Raw genomic sequence first — 21,997 nt, 5'->3', positions numbered from 1 at the left:
TAACGTTTGTTTTGCAACAATAACGATTTTATTCGAGAAATAAAGGTTCCCGCCAAATGTAAAGTTAGCCCACCCATAACGAATTATCATAAATTTCCATCTCATATCGTTAGTTTATCGTTAGTTTACGTTAGTTTTGCTAGATTTTATTCTAGAAATAAAGTTCCCCGCCAACTGTGAATTAGCCCGCCAAATTGGATTCTCATAAAATTCCAACCCATAACGAATTATCATAAATTTCCATCTCATATCGTTAGTTTATCGTTAGTTTTACTAGATTTTATTCTAGAAATAAAGTTCCCCGCCAACTGTGAATTAGCCCGCCATATTGGATTCTCATAAAATTCCAACTCATATCGTTAGTTTATCGTTAGTTTTGCTAAAATTAACGTTTGTTTTGCAAAAATAACGATTTTATTCGAGAAATAAAGGTTCCCACCTAATGTAAAGTTAGCCCGCCCATAAAGAATTATCATAAATTTAGGTTCTCTGGACTCCCCAGAAATTTTTAAAAGTTGTAAAAATAAAACCTAAAACTGCATTTCCAGTCTACATATTGCCAAAAATTTTCCGCAGTAGGAACCCTGGATCACCGAAATTTGTAAGGGTGCTTAACATATAGCTTAAAATTGCGTTTCCAGTTTACAAATTAGCAAAAAGTTTCTGGGATGGGACCCGGATCCCCCGAAAAGAAATCCTGGCTACGCCACTGTCGAAAACATTGTTTGTCGAATAAAATCTCTTTTTTGCGAAACTAACGATAGTTTTAGCAAAACTAATGTAAATTAACGATAAACTAATGATATGATGTGAAAGAATTTGGAAATTTGTTTGTGGGTGGAGAACCGTGAATATTTGGTCTTCGAATAAAATCGTTCGTTATTTTTGCGAAACTAAAGATAGTTTTGGCGAAACTAACGTAAACTGAAAATATACTAACAATATGAGGTAGAAGTTTATGAAGATTCTTTAGGGGCGGGTTAACTTTACATTTGGCGGGAACCTTTATTTCTCGAATAATTGCAAAACAAACGTTAATTTTAGCAAAACTAACGTAAACTAACGATATGAGTTGAAATTTTATGAGAATTCAATATGGGCGGGCTAATTCACAGTTGGCGGGAAACTTTATTTCTCGAATAAAATCGCTATTTTTGCGAAACTAACGATAGTTTTAGTAAAACTAACGATAAACTAACGATGTGATATGAAAAAGATTTAAAATTCGTTTGTGGGTGGGGAACCGTGAAGTCGGCCTGCCCATTTATTTCTCGAATAAAATCGTTATTTTTGCGTAATTAGCGATAGTTTTAGTAAAACTAACGTAAACTAACGATATGAGATGGAAATTTATGATAATTCGTTATGGGCGGGCTAACTTTACATTTGGCGGGAACCTTTATTTCTCGAATGAAAACGTTATTTTTGCAAAACAAACGTTAATTCTAGCAAAACTAACGATACATTAACGATATGAGTTGGAATTTTATGAGAATTCAATATGGGCGGGCTAATTCACAGTTGGCAGGAGACTTTATTTCTAGAATAAAATCGTTATTTTTGCGAAACTAACGATAGTTTTAGCAAAACTAACGTAAACTAACGATAAATTAACGATGTGATATGAAAAACTTTTGAAATTTGTTTGTGGGTGGGGAACCGTGAAGTTGGCCTGCCCATTTATTTCATGAATAAAAATTTTATTTTTTCGAAACTAACGACAATTTTAGCAAAACTAAGGATAAACTAACGATGTGTATAAGAAGAAGAAAAATTCGTTAGGTGGGCGGGACAACTTCACAGACGTATATCTACTGAAATTCTCGAATGTTTTCTACTGATTTTTTGAGTGCAACGGCTGGCAATGCTGCGTGCAGAAATGAAGAGATTTAATTCTAGTAACATGTGTTGATTGCTTCGAATTTTGAATATTATAGCAACACCTAAACCTTACAAGTACGTGATATTTTGATACAGAAAGAAGAATACTATGTCTGAATCAGGCAGAGTGTATCCATCAGAAAAAGATATTGATAAACTACCACCGTATGCTTGGCTCGTAAGTTTAATTTGGTGCAGATTAAGAATAATGTGTGAAATTAAAAAGGCACTTTTCTTTCACTTTTCTTACTTTAAATGGTCTTTGCTTACAGAATAGGTACAGTATTTTCAGAAAAGTTAAAATTTTGTTATTTTTGAGGATAGATATTTATGATGTATTACCGAATCAGACGAAAATCGAAACAAAAATTAATTTCCCAAAATACTAGGTTCCGACCTTGGCTTTCTTGGTAATGTTATTGTTCGAAATACAGTGTGATAATGATTATTGTTCAAAAAACAGTGTGAACGTATGGCATACAAGCTCATAAAACACGAATCAACTTGGGCAAGGTTCTAGAACACAGGTCCCTCTTCTCATTTAGCTGTAAAAAGGGTAGAAAAAACAAGGTAACTCTTTACTTTGGGCAAGGCAGTGGTATACTGTCAGTACATATTATTGCCAAGCGAGCGTCAGCGAGTGAAGGCGGGTTAGAGCCCCGCAGGGCACGTTGTTTTATGTCTTTCCTTCTCGAGAACTGTAAATATAATTGCAGGAACCGGTTCAGATTCATTGCTTATTGTCACTGCCTTGCCCAAAGTAAAGACTTGCCGAAAACAACATGTCCTTCGGGGCTCTAACCCGCCTTCACTCGCTAACGCTCACTCTGTAATACACTTTGATTTAAATATTAAACGTTGGTATAGAAATGAACCAACCTATCTACTAACCTATATGGGAAGACCTGTGTTCTAGAACCTTCCCATCAATTTGTGCTAGGTGGCCACTAAAAATGACGAATGCTCCTAGTTAGGGCATGAGCGCAACATGGAGGCCCAAGCGTAACGAGGGGTTGCGTCCGGAGGGAATATGCGCGTCAGCGGAGCTGGATATACGCATAATGGAAGGTAGTGAAAAAATTACCAGTTATGCCATAAAATGCATGGCTTATATGGTACTCAGCTTTGGGAGATTTAGTAAATGCCATAGATGTTGATCTACTTTTCTGCGATTCGTTTCCATCCTTCTGACAAATTGTTTGCCTGTTTAGTAGACCATCCCTTTCACAGAATTTCAACAACTGACACTCTTAATTTTTGCATAACTCGATATCACTCGATAAAGATAGGTCACAATCTTGTTATTTACGCACTATTCCCACACCGCCAAATAGTGCCTTCCGACTCCACATATAGTGCCGCTTTCATCAAAAACAACTAACAACAAGTATTTTCTTAACATCAATTATTCAGCTCACCTGACTTTGACTCGCTCTTCCTCACAAGCCGAAATGAATTCTTCAATCCATCTGATAAGTTTTCTCAAATTGGTCCGGATACAGCAGGAAATTCGTAAAACTTCAGGAAATTCGTATCACTACTTTAGATGTATTTCTCAAGAATTCCTCGGTGCACATTCACATTAAGAGAGCTAACGCTTTGCATGTAATTACCGCGTCCGGAAATAGAAACCACAAACCAACCTGTGCTAAGTGTACTAAGAAGCAAAAATGCTATCTAACCGAGTCAGGGCTAAAGCGCAACAGGGAGCCGAGCAATAGTGAGAGGGTGTGTCCGAAGTGGATATGCACGTAAACGAGGATGTTGTATAATTACGTAACTACCTTGAGAAACTATGTGCTATTGTTTCGTTTCTCGTAGACGTCTTAGTAAGTAATAGATCTTCCGTACCTTTTGCAACAATACTCTATAAATAATAACATCTTTATCAACAACTTTGTGTTCTCGAAAATAAGATACCTTTTAGTGCCGACTTTTACAATGACATTTAGTATCATAACTGTTCCTCCATTTATTTATTTTCAGTACAATCCTACGCTTGCCCCACTTTTCTGCTCAATTTCAATAATCCGTGCCGATCCACAAAACCTAATAACCCTCATCTTATAAAAATCAAAATATCACATCGAGTTTTCATCTTTCAAAGTAGGGAACTAATTTTCTCATTACATAATGTTTGACGTCAGTATGCCTCCACTCAAAACAGGGTTGGCAAAAACCATGGTTTTTATTGAAAAACCAAAAAACCCGTTTTTTTTTTGTTTTATTTATTTATTTATTTATTTTTTTTGGCTTAAACCAGGTTGTTTTGGTTTAAATAATTTACTCTATATATTTATATCACATATGGACAGAAACAAGTTTGTTTCGCCCTAGTGTTATTTTGCAACAACTGGGTTATGCTGGAAAGGGTCGCATAAGCTTACAGCGGAATCCAAACCGCTTCTCGGCTTCCATCCGAAAAAAATTGTCCTCCATTTGAACTCGAAGCCAGGACTAATTGGCCACAAATGCGATACGTCTGACGACTCACTCACGGATGATTCCTGATATAAATACTTTGTATTGGTCTTTACATACTTGTTAATATAATTGTCAAGAGTCATTTCAGAAGAATAAAAAGATAAACAGTTGCACAAGTGAAACCATTATACAAAATTACATATTGACAATTTAAAAATACTGCAGTGCATAGAAGAACTAATTTAGTCAAGTTAGTTCACTACGACTTTTATTAGTCCAGGTTAAAGAAATAATTTGCATATCAGTAAGAAAAGTGAATAAAGATACGAATTATTTGAGTCCACTTTGGCTCTGACCCATTCATACATAAATATATACCACAGATACTTCTGGTTTCAATAAATGCCTCTCGTGGGGTTTGCATGTGCCCCGCCCCCCCAAAAAAAGTACGGCATGTCGATGTATTTTATCAATACTAAACATTATTAAAACGAAACAATATTTAGAATTTCTTTGCAGTTGCATAACAATAATAATAAACTATAAAAAAATCACAAAAGAAACATTCCTAAACTTATACTGAAAAAAGAAAACAAAAGTTGCTTTTATAGTATAATCAGGGACGTATTAAGGCTATAAGGCTTAGCTTATCCATTTATTTATATATTAGCCTCAAATATTGCTTTTGGATATTGATATAATTAATTTTATTAAAATTGATTTATTTTATAATACGCTGTTTAAACATCAAGCGAGTTGAAGCGATGATTTATTTTATAATACGCTGTTTAAACATCAAGCGAGTTGAAGCGATGATTTATTTTATAATACGCTGTTTAAACATCAAGCGAGTTGAAGCGATGATTTATTTTATAATACGCTGTTTAAACATCAAGCGAGTTGAAGCGATGATTTATTTTATAATACGCTGTTTAAACATCAAGCGAGTTGAAGCGATGATTTATTTTATAATACGCTGTTTAAACATCAAGCGAGTTGAAGCGATGATTTATTTTATAATACGCTGTTTAAACATCAAGCGAGTTGAAGCGATGATTTATTTTATAATACGCTGTTTAAACATCAAGCGAGTTGAAGCGATAATTTATTTTATAATACGCTGTTTAAACATCAAGCGAGTTGAAGCGATGATTTATTTTATAATACGCTGTTTAAACATCAAGCGAGTTGAAGCGATGATTTATTTTATAATACGCTGTTTAAACATCAAGCGAGTTGAAGCGATGATTTATTTTATAATACGCTGTTTAAACATCAAGCGAGTTGAAGCGAAGCTTTTGCAAGAACGCATTGAAGGCTATCGACGGCTAGCCTTCCGCTTCTCTCATGGAATTAGGAGAAATGGGCGGTGACAATCACTTTCCCGCCACCCTCAGCAGACGAAAACTTCTTGAGCTGTACACAAATTCAACATGATGCAACGAAAGTGGACGAATGCGGTGTTTGGCGAAATAAAAGCGACAGGATGCGGTCTTGGAAGAAAGTATAGAACAGAGACTATGAAAAATTTAGAAGCTCACTTTCAGTAACGAGTTTTGACCAAGAAATAAATAAATAAATAATAAAAAAAAAAAAAAAAAGAGAGAGAGAGAGAGAGAGAGAGACAGAGAATAAAAATGTTATGTTATTATGAACAGTATTAATACTTCAGGGACTTTATTGCGTACTGTTTTGCGTTATCACAGCGTAAAATTTACATTTTAGTTTTCGATAATTGACATAGCAGTTATAATTGTTGTATTTTTGCGTTGCGTTGCTATCCGCAAGTTTTTCGAAGATTGATACTGAAGGAGACCTCAGAAGAGGTATAGTTTCTTCTTTTCCATACTTTCAATCTAAAAATAGCTTTTTCTCTAAAAATCATCAATTGATTGTGAGCTACTGCTCCACTGTTTTCCATTTGTGCCAAAACTGATATTTTGAGTATTATTTTCGAATTCAGGAGGTCGAAATACATAAAGAACGCCCACATTTTCGAAAAAAGTTTTTGTGACTTTGCAATTTGTTGCATTGTATAATGTTTTAATTAATTATAATTTTTAGATAAATGAAACTTTTTTTTTTATTTTATTCTAAATTCCATTGAGTTTTGTATTCAGAGTCGATGTTGAGTTTTTTCACTGGCGGTAGATGTGGTACGTGGTGGGATTGGAAAGTTTTAAGGTAGTTGGCAACAGTGCTCAGGAGGAGTAGATATAATCGCCCGTTAGCATGGAAGCGTGGCTTGGTGTGTCCTGGAGACATGTTGAAACATGCACCGAGAGATCTTTATTCAGTACGGCGTAGCAACCAGTTGAGTGCGGACGTGTGTGTGTGTGTGTCTTGGCGGATTTTTAAGTGCGGAAAATGGATAAAAAATTGGAACAACGCGTTGGTGTGAAATTTTGTTTTATAACTGGAAAATCTGCTTCGGAAACTTACGAACTCTTAAAAACAGCTTTTGGAGACAAATGTCTGAGCCAGTCAAACGTGTTTATCTGGTTTCACAGATTCAAAGATGGCCGCGAGTCAGTAGAGGATGACCCCCGGTGTGGCCGGCCTTCAACATCAAAAACTAAAACACTGCGAAAGTTAGCGATTTTTTGCGCTCGAACCGTAGACTTACACTTAGGGAGATGGCTGAAGACCTGAATTTAAGTTTCTATGTGGTTCAGTCAATTTTAACTGATGCTTTGAACATGCGTCGAGTGTCCTCGAAATTCATTCCAAAAGTGTTGTCACAGAAACAGAAACAACACAGGCTTGAAGTGTCTCAGAACTGTTTAATCGAGCCGAAATGGACTCAGACTTCTTGAATAGTGTAATAACAGGTGATGAATAATAGGTTTATGGATATGACCCAGAGGCCCAATTTTCTCACCCCAGATTCACCAAGACCAAAGAAAGCGCGACAAAGTCTGCCAAATGTAAAGACAATGTTGGTGTTTTTTTTTTTATTATTATTATTATTATTATCGATTCTAAGCGTATCGTGCATTATGAGTTTGCCCCTAGGGAGCAGACAATCAACCAGGAATATTACAAAAGTGGCCTTCAGCGTCTGCGCGAAAAGGCCTGCCCTCTGGAAAGAAAAGAATTGGTCTCTCCACCACGACAATGCACCAGTGCATTGTGCGTTCTTGATCCAGCAATTTTTGGCCAAATTCAACATTTTCCTGTGCTTCCGCAACCTCCGTATTCCTCAGATTTGGGCCCGGCCGATTTCTACCTTTTTCCTAAATTAAAATTGTCATTGAAAGGGAAGAGATTTGAATCAATTGAGGACATTCAAGCAAATACGGAGAGAGTGTTTCACACCATCACGGAAAATAGTTTTCAGGAATGCTTCCAGAAGTGGAAACACCGTTAATATCGGTGTAGGGGACTACTTTGAAGGAGATCCATCACAATACCCTGTAAGTACTGCCATTTTTAAATTGCAAAACTTTCCAATCACATCTCGAATATGTTTGTATTAAGTGAATCTGTCGAAGAATATATATATATATAATTTTATATTGTCTGATATTATTGATGTTACTTTTTTTTTTTTTTTTTTTTTTTTTTTAAAAGGACAAAGTGGGTGAATTACGACAAAATAAATTTTTCGAAATTATTAATTAACCAAAATTCCACTTGCATTGAAAGATTTCTTGTAATAACATATATGTTTTGGGAGGTAGGGGCTCTGCCACCCCACTGTTATTTTATAATGTAGATTATTGGAAGAAATCCTTTTATGTAAGTGGTATTTTGATTAGTTAATAGTTTGAAATAGTTTACCTTGTCGTAATTCACCTAAGTTGGCCTCTAGGTGGTGGACCTGAAGGGAGACCTGTGTCTAGAACCTTGCCGCATATGGTAAGTTAGTTGTTACCTTATGTTAACAAAATGTACCAGATGCTTTCCTTATTATAGTTGAGTTGTATATTAAATCGTAGAAACTTTTTTTAAAAGTATCTTTTTCCTTTTATTTAGGTAAGACCATGCGAATTGTATAAAGAAGAATTTAGAGATTGTACAAGCTACAAAGCTCGCTTTCACCAGCATTTCATATACGGCGAACCAATCGACTGTTCACAGTGGAAGCGAGATTACGATCACTGTATGGCGTGGAAGAAACATGAAGACATGGATTCACTTGTAAGTTAAACACTATTCAAAAGCTTCTAGGGATATTTCTTTTTATGTGTGATTGCAAGTATTCTTTTCAGAGATACAAGACTAAGATTTACAACAAGGTTGCAACTTATAACTTCAGGGCCTGTATTTAAATATTGCAATGAAAATGAAATCTTTAAGTTCTGCGTTCCGTGATTATGCCGGCTAGGCTAAAGGGGACGGTGATGATGAGAAATGAATGCAATGGTGGAATGAATAAAGTGGGAGGAAACGGGAGAACCCCGAGAACACGTACAAACACGGTGTTTGCCCGCCATAAATCCCACTTGGGGCGAGCTGGGTTCGAACCAGGGACCCCACGCACCAGAGGTGAACGCTTTACCACTTAGCCACCGTGCCTCCAATATTGCAGTGAGTACCTAGACACAAAGTTCATAGAAATTTTTTTTTTTACTTTCATCTTAGATTTAAGTCGATAACATGTATGTAGTCTTATACTGCGGGTGTCAAAGGTCAAAGAATATCATATATCAATTCGACTAAGCACTAACCTCAAGAATGATCATGTTGGCTGGTGTGGAAGCGAACTGGTAATTTACAATTAACATACGGAAATGTGAAATTAAATTTAAAGGGAAATGTACAGTTAGGACCAATTGTTCCCTGTAAAAAGTTTGTATCCTGTAACGAGAGTTCTGTTTATTTATATTCCAGCTTTAAGGTCATATTTTCGAGACCCCATGGACAGTCATGTTTAAAATTAGTTCCATTGACTTAAGCGCCTTCTGCTTAGTATAATAAGACCAATTAGAAAGTTACCACTTTTACCACTGCATGAGCGGTGGTAGTTTTTTTTCTTTGTGCTCCCCTCCCCTTCCGTCTCGCTTTCATCAATTAGCATTATTTCTGCGCCCAAACAAAGAAGAGTAATGCCATGTCAATAACATCAAACGTAATATAGGGATATTCAAAAAGCGCACCGGTTTTGTTACATCAAATTATGAACTTTATTTTTTCAAAACACTAACAAAATTCATAAACATGTTTATCACACATTCCAATTTCAGGTATGATGAATGGCGTTGGGCGTATGACCGCCTTTATTACGCTGGCATGCAATAACTCTGTTCGTGAAATTCGCTGTTGACTGCCAGCTGACAAATTTCCACTTGGATTTCGCCGACGACCGTCGAATTTCTTTCTTTAATTCGCGGATGGAACGAGGTTTATTGATATACACGAATGATTTAAGAGTACCCCAAAGAAAAAAAAAGTCACAAGGAGTTAAGTCGCATGACATCGGGGGACATTGCTAGTCAGCATTACGCGAAATGAAGCGATCCGTTCTGATAAAATGTTTTCTCAATTAGCACACGTTGTGCTATAGTAAACTGCTCCATGGCTAGACACAAACTGAGGAAATGCGAGAAATTCAGACTAAGGCGACAATCGACAAGTTTGTGGGTAGAGCAAAAATACAAAGCAATGTCAGAAACCGAAAAACAAAAATTTGCCAGACGATCCAAAACTGGCTCGCCTTTTTAATAACTCTTTAGTTGGTTGTGGGAAACCAATTGCCATAATGTATTGCGTAGTCAAGAACGAAAAATATATTTGGTCAAGTTCACTCGATGGTAAACTAGAATGCTTCGTTCGAGTAATGAAGCCCTGATGACAGTCGTTTCGCAGAATATTTCATGGGTCAAAATCCAAAGCGTGTATATTAATTAACATGTCGTATTTTTCTTTTTCTTTTTTTTTAATATTCACTGTATCCTGAACAGAATAAGAAACAAATTGACATTTTGAAGGAGCATGTGTTTCGCTGTTGTCACTTCGTAAGTATTCCGCTCAGGCTGTTGAGTTCAGTTGATTTTGAGTTTAACGTCCCGTTCAGCAGCGAGGCTATATGAGACGTGTACCAACTGATTAACGTGGAATCCGAACCACATGAGCTCCCGTCGGGAATCGAACCCTCAACTCCCACGCCAAAGGCGCGTACGCTAACCACTTAGCCACGGAGGAGCTCTATTCCGCTCAGGCGTCAGCTGTAATAAGCCTCTCTAACTAAAGGGCAAAACGATGAATTTTCGTTTGTTTGTTTATGAACGAAGAAGGTAGAAAGTGTGTTAATGAAAACAAAATGCTTTACCTATAATTGTAAAAAGAATAGTTTTTCTTTTCATATGTAATCTCAACAAATGAGATCGAGGAACGAAATAAATAGAGAAAAAATGAAATACTTCAATTATGCCTTGTTAGGCTAAGGGAGACGATGATGGAAGAATTGGTGGAATGAGAAACTGGGAGGAAAGAGGAGTACCCGAGAAAACCCTACGGACACGATGTTACCCATCACAAACTAACTTGGCCGGGTATCGAACCAGGGACCTCACGCACCAGAGATAAGCGCTGTACCGTTGAGCCACCGTGGCGAATTAAATAAAGGAAAAATACCACAATGCAATGCGTCATGTTCGAGTTTTGTATTTGAATTTCAGGAATATTGCTTGAATTTGAAGTTTCTTTATATTTCTGTCGAGAACGGGTGTGTGTTTTTTGTTTGAATTGAACAAGTTACTTCAAAAATGACGATGTATGAGACATGGGTCTATACCTAAGCGTGAAATCCGAACCAAATTGGATGAAAGCGAACCGGAACCTCTGTACAACTGAGCACTGTAGAACAAGATGTGTGACATAGTGTATTGGCAGTTGTTAAATCTAGTGTTTATTTTTTTTTTTGTATGATAACTGTGAAATTCATAATTGATGTATTTATTTATACATATCTGTGGGCATTATCGGCATCTATGGTCTTAAGACCGTTATATATGGGGGATGACGTCCCTCGGTTAGCAAACTATCCTGGAAAGGAAGGAAGCGGCCTGGGACCTGTTAGGTACATTTTGGAATTTGCTTTGTGTGAATGAAGAATAGCTCACTTACGGTGGCTGGCTTGGGAAGACTGTTCCCCCTTTTCTACTGAGTGTCCCCACCGGGAATCGAACCCTGGACCAAATTAATAAAGTAGAATGACCCCGGAAGTTATTCTATAATTTAAATATTCAATTGTTCACGATAAAACCTTAAAACCTTGATTATATCAGTAGTAAGACGAATACATACAAGTGAACTTAATACACACACACACACACACACACAAAAAAAAAAAAAAAAAAAAAAAAATTACTGTTGTGCACATAAATTACAGATGTGCTCCTTCCAACTTTGTTGACGAACACTTCTAAACACGCGCTACGTGGCGGCAATGCTGTAATATTGCCTCTTTCTACAGAAACCCTTCAATTTTAATTACTACTACCACAATATTTATGGTTGGAACTGTCTTTCGGTTACCTTAATGATCCAATTACGTGTATTCTCTTCCTGAGATAAATTTCCACGTGCTTTTGAACACGATTTGCTCCGTGTATAGTGTTCATTATTTTGTAACTTCTCATATTTTAAAATTATTTTTCTATTTTTGCAATAGCGCACTTATGTCGTTAGATAAAGCGTAGTGACTCTATCGAATGCAGCAATTAGACGCCCATTACTTAGCGAGTGTCTGAACACTAGCTGGATTATCCCTTTATATATATATATATATATACACAAGGCCGGATTTAGGGAGAGTGCAAATGTGCACGTGCAACCTCCCCCCCCCCCCTTCGTTGTAAATCTACACTACCTAAAGTGAGAAGCTAGGAGTGAGTTTTGCAAAATCAATAATTTAAGTCAATTTTTTGAAGGTTGAAGGAAAAGAATTCATCGAGAGCATACACACAGAATTTCCAAAGGAATTGCTCATTCACATCGCAGATGCCTAAAGGCAGTTTAAAAAATGAAATTTAATTCAAATGTACTGGTAGTTGTTGGTGCATCCCCTTCAGACAATCCTGGATCCGGCCTTGTATATATATATATATATATAATTAAAAAAAACACTGAAAGGATTTCACACTGACGGTCATAACTTGTAAAATGAGTCATGTGTTGTGGAGTACTAAATTCATTCAAATTCCTCTTTTACTCCACAGTTAGCGAAGTCGCTTGGAGTTGCCTTGAGGAGGAAGTTCCACTACATATGTTTCTGGGCTCATTGAATTCGACTTTTTGAATTAATAATTCTTTGATTCCATTTTTAATTAATATTTTAGCAATATTGTTGTTCTTGAGATGGCTTAAAAATAAACATTCCCCGCTTTTAGTGTAGGTGATATTAATATAAAAAAATGTCATTGTGCAGTTATTTGAAGATAAGATGCTGAAAAACTAGGTGTTTTGTTATGATGACTTCAGACTTTTTTTTTTTTGTTTGTTTGTTTGTTTGTTATAAATGACAAGAAAATTGTAAACTCTTTGCTGCTGCTGCTTCTCGAGTCCATAATCTTTCAGTTAGTTCGAGGCAGTTTTCCACTCATTTCATATCCTAAAGCCAGACTTTCCGTTTCCTTATACTTTTTTCTTCCCTATGTCTTATATTTCAATCACGGCTTTCCTTTAGATATTTTTCCTTCTGCTAGAGCGTTGTTTCTCCATGTCTCATAATGTATGTAAATATCTAATCTCTTTTCTTCAAAACAATGTTTTCTTTTTTTCTCCTATATTTCTAATACACTTTCATTTGATACCTTATTTATCTATCTATAATTTTGAACATCCTTCTATAGCACCACGTTTCGAAGGCTTCTGTTCTCCGTTTCTTCCTCTTCTTTTAGTCTGTGCCTTACATCCATACAACGCCACACTCCAGACAATTCTTTCCAGTCTCCACTTTCCCCGTACATAGTTTAGGAAATACAGGTGATGGACAAGAATATGGAAACACCTGGTATAAAAGCGGTACAATTTCAAACATTATTTGCGTGTGAATAGTAAGTGAGTGAGGGCACATCCTGTGAGATATACAACATGGCCAATAGAACAGATAGGCCAGTTACAGTTCAGCGACCAGTCTGTGCAGGTTATCGTGAATCATGTCTGGGCTGACAGAGTTTGAAGAGGGCAAATTGTGGGTGCGCGTATGGTGGAAACTTCCGTGACGAAAGTAGCGAAAATTTTTGTTTTGTTGAGAGGCACAGTCTCGAAGATCAGGACTGCCTACGATTGTTCCGGAAAAAACACATCAGCGAAGCACAGCTTGGACGCAAGGGTGTGTTGCGTGACAGACAGACGCATATTGGATAGGATTGTGACCAAGTAGAAGATCACCAAGGCGCCAAAAGTCACATTTGAGCTTAATACAGTGCTTACAAACCCTATTAGCGTCAAAACATCAGAAGAGAACTCCACAAGTAGGGTATTTGTGGCAGATCTGCAACGCCCATAAAGACTGGACAATGAAACGGTGGAAGACTGTCATCTGGTCGGACGAGTCTTCCTTTACATTGTTTCCAACTGCTGGCCGAGTTTACATGTGGAGAACGCCAGCACAAGTGTACGATACAGACTGTCTGTTACCAAGAGTGAAGCATGGCGGTGGTTCAGTGATGATTTCGGCAGCTATACCTTGGTATTCTGCCAGACCCATTATCTCTTTGCATGGACATGTCACCACCAAGGACTGCATAACGATTTTGAGTGACCAATTGCATCCCATTGTGCAAACTTTGTTCCCAAATGGTAGTGCCGTGTTTCAAGATGACAGAGCACCTGATCATACAGCTTACATCGTATAGAACTGGTTTAATGATCACGGAGGTGAAGTATCACATCTGCCATGTCCTTCACAATCGCCAGACCTGAATATCATTGAGTCCTCGTGGACAGTTTTGGAGACCAAGGTGCTAGCCCGCTATCCACTACCGTCGTCTCCACAAGTTGCAGCTACTTTGGCGGAAGAATGGTACAGCATTTCTTTGACAATCATACGCGACCTGTATTTCTTCATTCCCGTCAACTGCAGGCCGTTCTGCGTGCCAAAAGTGGGACTACTCACTATTAATAAAGGTAATGTGTACTTTTTCAGGTGTTTCCATATTTTTGTCCTTCCCCTGTATAATTCCACTTTTATTTATTAATATTTTTGCTGATAATTGGGAGCAGGGATGAAGAGGAGTTTCCTCTAAAATGATTTGACGATGTACTGTCCACAATCAGCTGGGTATGTATTTTTATAGTTTGGATTCCGAGAGCCAATTTGGAACAAATTGTGAAACCCAAAGATTCAATATAGATGAAGGTTGGTTTAATAACAAATGAGACATAGATTTAAAAAAATATATATATATATATATATATAGTACTTGCATCATAAAGCATCACGATACGTTGTCAGTCTTCACTTGCCAAAGAAAAGAACACACAACCTGATCCACCATTTCTCAGCGAGCTACATCGTTACTTGATGAGTGCATTGTAGCAATACACAAAACAGGTGTGTCTACACTAAGTCACTCTTGTTTTTATTTCTTTTGCTCGAGTTTTTATACAGAACAAGGCTATGGGAAGAGCTGAAAGCTTGAAAGTGCAAGGATTATTCAAGAAATGAAATTAAAAGTGTGTGAGAACATTAATTTCATTTCAGTATTTTAATACTATTTTTATGGCTCAACTATAAGAACTAATGTATGCAACCTGTACTTACTTCAGTGTTATGTATGTAAATCAAAAATTGAGACTGTTCAGTTTACATTAATCTCGCGTGGTATTAAATCAACGAATTTTCTTTTATTCTTAGAGGATATGTTCTGGAATTCCTAATTGGTTTTGTTTCAGTATGGTTTCTTGCATTTTTTCAGTGGATGTAAATGTGTTTGTGAGCTGATATGACACGAGATAACTAGCCTGCCCTAAGTCCGTGTTGAGAAAAGGGAAAGGGACCAAAGAAAACTTGCTGAGACTGTTAGTGGTACCTTAAGCGTGAGACTCTTGCTATTGTATCAGCGTGGGGAGAAGCAGGATATTGCCATGCGAAGGCACAACTCTTTTTCATAGTATACGCGCCTTTGGTGTGGGAGATTCGGGTTCGATTCCCGGCGGGATTTCATGTGGTTTGGATCCCACGTTAAACTGTAGTTCCACATCTCATGTAGTCTCGCTGCTGAAAGAGCCGGTGAAATCAATAACTCAACTTTCACAGGGCAATGTAACGTGGCATTGGACAAAGATAGAGATGTCGATGAGATCTCCTACCAGGGGAGGTGAGGTGCCAACGAGGTTATTAGCCTCCTAAACGGGTCATTAACACGGACCATTGGGCCCGGGAAAGTACGTGGTACGTCACCACGATGTTGTGAGATAACCTATTGTAGACTCGTCTTAAGGAGGGAAGAGCGATTGGTACCTCCCAAATGGGAATATCTTTCTAGAGCAGATGGACTACATCACCCATCGCTCTCCTCTCCTAAGACGAGTCTACAATAGGTTATCTCACAACATCGTGATAGGTGATGTAGTCCGTCTGCTCCAGACAGATATTTCCATTACTGATACTGGTAGGTCCGATGTACCTCTTCCGTAAAATGAGGTACGTAGGAAATTAATACTCTGTCGTTCCTACCGCTTTAGGGATACCACCCACAAGCCGAGTAATGCGTGGCCTTAAGTCCAGGAGGTGGTTGGGCAAATGCTTCACTGGTGCCTCTTGACGCTATTGATTAACAGGAAAACCCTCCTGAATCAACCTGGGTTGGACTCTGCCGGTCTGTGGTCATACCATGGGATTCGGTAACCTGAAGACTTTGTACTGGATGTTGAAGGTGGGTTTACCTTACAAGGCTCGAGTGCACTTACTGCATATGAAAGTAGCCCTCTACCTGGTAGGAAGGCTCCCTCTACCAGTATGTAGAATTGGAAGATACAGGGCTTGTCTAGAGTGGTGGTTCGGATACTCGGGATATCAAGTTTAATAGACTTAATCCATTACTTTCTTTCGAGGAGGTTTAGTAGTTAGGCTCCAGGGGTGGAATCAGCAGTATTTCTAAGCGCCCTGTAACAAGAGAGTGTATTTACGGAAGCTATAAGTGGTAAGGCTGGTCCAACTAGTAGGGTTCTTACTAAGCCCAGAACGGGCAAACGAGTGTAGGCGTTATTATGTGTTCAAGCTTACTGCCTTATAGTTACACTGGTGCCTAAAAACGCAACGCTGTACGCCTGTTTCCAAAATATCTTTTCTATTTAAGTACGATTTTTTTTTTTTTTTTTTTTTTTTTGCATTTTAATAGATTTCTTATAACAAATATCTTTTATATAAATAAAAGTAAACTTATGACGTTACCTATATATATAGTTTTGTCTTTTTGTAGAATAAAGTGTGTTTCAGTTGTTAAAGAGAGGAACTTGTAATAATCATGCGATAACATAAAACATATTGGGATTTCGTACTTCAGTACAGTTTACACATATTAATACTGTACCCATCATTACAGTATTTACCTACCATGTGAGTCCCTAGCATTTTTGGCAGAGCGTCTTAATCTTTTGTAGACCCTTTGTATAGAAATCAGCCGCCTGAAACTTAAGCCAGTTGAACTGGTTTCTTAAGAACTTTACTGTCATTGAAAGTTGAGAAGCAAACTACCTTTTTAGGTGAAGGAACAAACTAAACAATCAAAAATAAATTACTAGGGACAGAATCAGGACTGTATGATGGGTGATTAAGATGTGGTCATTGGATGTCTTGAATTGTCTCTATAGCACTTGTCATGATTCAAAAGAATTCTAGACTGTAACATTTCTCTTGGCTGATTTTGGATGGCACGTCACAGATAAGACAGTGTTTGGCAATATACATCTACTGTGATATTAGGTACATTCTGTCCTCTTGCGTTGAGAAATCGAATCACAGTTGTTATTTGGTGGGATTTTCTATGATGACAGTTATTTCGACGCAATTCCACACTGATAATTATACCTCTGTTGCAGGCACAGAATACTAGAGGATGTTTCCTCGGACGCATGGGTTCGTCATTGTTATCATTTCCTTTTTATTTTATTTTATTTTTATTTTTTTATTTATTTCATGCGCCTATTCCCTGTTCAGCGTAAGCTCTACACTCCGATAAACAAAATATTTGTATCCTTCCGCTTGTTGGGGGCCGCGGTGGCTCAGTGGTAGAGCGTTCACCTCTGGTGCATGGGGTCCCGGGTTCAAACCCTGCTCCCGCCAAGTGAACTTTGTGGTGGACAAACACCGTGTGCGTGGGTTTTCTCGGGGTTCTCCCGTTTCCTCCCACTTTCTTCATTCCACCATTTCATTCATTTCTCATAATCACCGTCTCCTTTAGCCTAACCGGCATAATCGTGGGACGTAAAACTCAAAGATTTCATTTCATTTTTCCTTCCGCTTGTCATAAGTATGATTGGCTAGTGATGTATCACTCCCACTCCCCATGGAGTCCTTTTATACCAAATTATACACGTGCATTTTGACAATACTGTCTCGTGTTGTGCAGATACTTACAGCAGCAGCAGAAAAGAAAGAAAAAAAAAAACTCGAAAGATTAAAAATATATATATATATATATATTTGAATTTCGCTGGTAAACAATTATTGCTTAGTGAGTAAAGGTTTACCTTGTTGATGTTTCACCACAACACTCGCGGAACCGGGATTCATACCAGCCGTCTTTCAGGCTTGAAAGAAGAACACACGTCCACAGTTGAATTGGCGGAATAATTACTGCGCATGCTTAGTGCTTATTTTGTATTGTTTCATTAACCACAATTGATTGCAGTATTATTAGATAATCCGTATTATATTTTTGTCATTTATAATAATATAGCAGTTTTATATGGAGCTTCATAGTAAAAGTAATAATGAAATCATATGAACTATTTTGCGGAGGAGTACAAGCGTCGGTAGGACAACAGCAAATCAGCGGGATTTAGTTTCACGTGGCTTTGTTTATCACAGTTTAGAGCTTACGCCGAACAGGGTTTAGTACAGTGGCGCATTTAGGATTTTGTTTCAGGGGGCTATGCACAACACATGAATAAGCACTATATTTTTCTTTTTGGGCGCCGACAAATTTTAATGAAGTTTTGCATATAAAAAATTTATTTCGGGGAAGGCGCTTAAGTCTGATAGCCACCCCCCTAATACGCCATTGACCTAGTATATTTTGGGTGTGTAAATTTTATTCTGAATCACACGAAACAATAGTTACCAACACTTTTATTTTCCTGGTACCATCCCAACTTTCAGTTTATTCTTTTCATATATTTTGTTGGTGTTTAATAGTTTGCAGTATTTATTTGTGTGTGTGTGTGTGTTGGGGGGGGGGGGGGCTACTAGAGCGGTTATTCATGTCCTTTTATAGTTCGGGATCGTAACCAATTACACAGCAAAGATGTGATACAATTTGTCTGAAACATTCAGTTGCTTCTGTCTCGGGTTTACTCTCAGTTCATGAAGTTCATTCTTTCATTATGACATATGTATTTCCGAACTCCGTATTGACGTCTGTTCTTTTTTTTTTTCTTTCTTTCTTTCTTCAGAAGTCTGTAATTCAAAGCGAGCGTGAGAGACGACTAAAACGCTTAGAAGCCCACTATAAGAACGACATCTGGGAGAAAAGGGAAGAACCGCCTGCTGATTGGAATAAACCTTTGCCCGAGTGGATGCAGAAGGAACATCAGGGAACTTACCTTCAGATAAAAGCTGAGGAAATGAAGAAGCAAGGGTGGAATTCTGAACCAGAAAGAACGTTTTGTGTTATCTCGTGACAATGGACTCTTGCGTAGGGAATAGTGCACCGAGTGTAAATATGTATTACTTTCATATGTTATTTATTAAGTAAGGAAGTATGAGATTCATTTCGTATTCATGGCTAGTGTGTTACAGCCACCTGAAAAGTTGTTTAAATTGAAATTTGGGGGGGGGGGAGGGGCACAGTGGCTCAGTGGTAGTGTTCTTACTTCTGGTGCAAGTGTCACTGGTTCGATCTCCAAGTAAGTTTGTGGTGGATAACATTGTGTCAGTTTCTTTTCTCGGAGTACTCCCTTTCCTCCAACATTATATTCTACCAATCCTACCATGATCATTCACTTTCCTTGATCATGCGTCTTCCTTAGTCTAAAGGGCATAACCGTGGGACGTTAAACTTAAAGATTTCGTTTTTTTTCTTTCTTTCTTAAATTGAAATCCCTGTATGCGTGTGTGGTTTTTAGTAGCTTCTTTTGGCGGCTGTAGCATAGTTACCATGATTTACGAAATCTCTTTCGTTTTACTTGAGTAGAACGTATTTTTGTATCTTCAATTTTTTCTATCTAGTCAATGAAATTATGATGGTAGTGTTAAGTTATCGTTATAATAAATTATTTATATTAAAATAATCTCACTTTATTGCCCTCAAAACTCGTGATTTATTTTGACTTTTGTTGGACGATAGAAAAGAGGAAGTACAGTAACAAAAAATGAGTTGAGTTGATTTTAGTTTAGCATTCCTTTCAGCAGCGAGGCTATATGAGACGTGGACCTACTGATTAACGTGGAATCCGAACCACATGAGCTCCCGCCGGGAATTGAACCCGGGTCTCCCACGCCAAAGGCGCGTACTTAACCGCTTAGCCACGAGGGAACTCGTAACAAAAAATGAATTGGAGATTTCAACAGATTTACACGTTCCATGGCGCTTACATGCCAGAAAACGGATTTTTAGATGTGTATCCAACTCGATGTATGTATACTGACCTAGAAGCCACATCGTTTCAGATATCTAGAGCAACTTTTAAGGTTTACAGATTTTTTTTTTTTTAATTTTCTCCTAACCCCCCCCCCCCAAAAAAAAAAGGGCAATTTACGTTAGTGTGAAAATCAAAATGTGCAATTTTCTTAAAAAATGCTCTTAGTTTTGTTTATGTTTCATAAATCAATATTCAATCAACAACCCTGGAATATTGTACAAATTGTTTTTCTAGGAAAAGTTCAGAAGGGGTAGTTCACTCTTGGAGGTACGTTCCTTTTGGACGATTTTATTCATTTTTTTTAACAACCCTACAAAATAGTTAAGGCTGAGCAATCAAAGCGCAGCTCGTCAAAAGTCTACAACACAGTTAGAAAGATATTTACTTGAGTGTTGTCGTTAGACAATTTCTAAGAATTAGAAATGAAATAATTGTTTGGAATTACTTGAGATGCATCTGACATTACACCACAGCCTGACTGAATTCAAATTAGTTCGTCTTACAAAGCCTATTTAGTACTAATGGCACAAGATCTTAACCATTACATCTGTACCAACATTGGAAGTGTAATATCCAGATAAATAAAGATAAATCTGCTGCAATGAACCTCTTCGCAGTCCCCGTTGTAGCTTCCAACTTTTCGAACTAATCCTTGGTACCTTGTAAGATCCCTCGTTTTCTGGGATTTGTGAATTTTCTCGAACTTCTTAGTTGCAGCATAGAGCTTAGCTAAGACTTTCTTATGAAACTCATTACGATGCATTTATATGTATGAATACTTCCTCTCTCTGTGGCGTGATATCAATTTTGCCTCTTTTTATTTCCTTAAACAATTAAATGATTTACAATTTCCGTTTTATGCCGTTCTGAAAATAAAACTATGAAATTGTTCAATTTTGGATTTTTTTTTTTTTTTAAAGCGTAAAGTGTAGTTTAATCTTGGGGTCGTCGCAGGTCTTGTTTATCTACTAAGCAGGTCGTTTCTCAAAATTAACAATGGGGTATTGATACAGAACCAAATGTGAGTAATATTAAAACCAGCGAAAGAGAGAAAGAAAGAGTCTGTAGCGACAAAAGAATCGAGACGGAGCTAAAACAGCCTCTCGACTTCTATACACTGCTAAAGAAGATACCATATTTTACAGTGTGTATACATGTATAAAATATGCTGTTTTCTTTCATTGATGACCATATGTGGCACACATAACAACCGTTGCCATTCAGCAGCATCAATGGGAAGTTATCCGACGTACTCCCCAGATGTGGCTCCTGTAGTTTACCATCTTTTCCGATTCTATTGAATCCACTCCATGCTACATCTTTTTGAGCAAGAAATGTATCCATTAGTTCCAAAAGACACGAACTAATGGATCAACTCAATTCTTGTATTATGAAGGTAGTATTTCCTATGTTATGACGATGAAATGTTATTTATACCATTTATAGAATTTGGAAGCATAATACTGACGTGTCAATTGGTTGAATTGTCGCTTTCTTCTCGTACTCCTTCACAAATGGCTGTTGTTACGCTTGAAGGTGATTCGTAATCTCTGCAGTATTTCCTTATGCTGAGAAGGGACAGGATTGATACTGTCTTTGTTCAATACTTAATGTAATGCTTATTCAATTTCTTCATCTGAAACCTTCTGAGTACTAAGAGCAAACTCAACAAAAGTACGTTCAATCTGAACGTTCGGAAATTGCATTTGGGACGTTCGACTAACAATGCCCAACTGCTCTGTAGTAACAATTTCTCGTGCCTATATGTATAGGATTAGGAATTGTATTTCTGGGCTTTTGGCACTTATGGGCTTGTTAGCCCGTTATGTATGAGGGATGATGTCCCTTGGCGATCACACTATCCGAGGAAAGGGAAGGAAGAAAGCGGACTGGGACCTGTATGTTAGGTACTATCCCGGCATTTGTCTGCTGTGAA

The 21,997-nt window shown here is 37.6% G+C and overlaps 1 protein-coding gene across 1 annotated transcript; it reads left to right on the top strand.

The window, feature by feature from the left end:
- Window positions 1-1,835: 1,835 nt before the first annotated feature.
- LOC145694390 (synaptic plasticity regulator PANTS) lies at window positions 1,836-19,710 on the top strand. The gene is made up of 3 exons (XM_081770565.1): window positions 1,836-2,059; window positions 8,284-8,448; window positions 18,874-19,710. The coding sequence occupies exons 1-3, from the start codon at window positions 1,991-1,993 to the stop codon at window positions 19,099-19,101; spliced, it is 462 nt and encodes a 153-aa protein (XP_081626691.1). The 5' UTR covers window positions 1,836-1,990; the 3' UTR covers window positions 19,102-19,710.
- The last annotated feature ends 2,287 nt before the right edge of the window (window positions 19,711-21,997 follow it).

The sequence above is a fragment of the Thermobia domestica genome, chromosome 9 (genome assembly GCF_964235325.1).
Source record: "Thermobia domestica chromosome 9, izTheDome1.hap1.1, whole genome shotgun sequence".
Classification (NCBI taxonomy): Eukaryota; Metazoa; Arthropoda; class Insecta; order Zygentoma; family Lepismatidae; genus Thermobia; species Thermobia domestica.
The sequence above is the reverse complement of the archived record's forward strand: the minus strand, read 5'-3'. Positions and strand labels throughout refer to the sequence as shown.

Bases quoted from the DNA above. Each gene is read 5' to 3' on its own strand.
- LOC145694390 (XM_081770565.1), top strand. From the start codon at position 1,991: ATGTCTGAATCAGGCAGAGTGTATCCATCAGAAAAAGATATTGATAAA. The intron at 2,060-8,283 runs GTAAGTTTAATT...CCTTTTATTTAG, and splicing joins TACCACCGTATGCTTGGCTC to GTAAGACCATGCGAATTGTA. The intron at 8,449-18,873 runs GTAAGTTAAACA...TTCTTTCTTCAG, and splicing joins ATGAAGACATGGATTCACTT to AAGTCTGTAATTCAAAGCGA.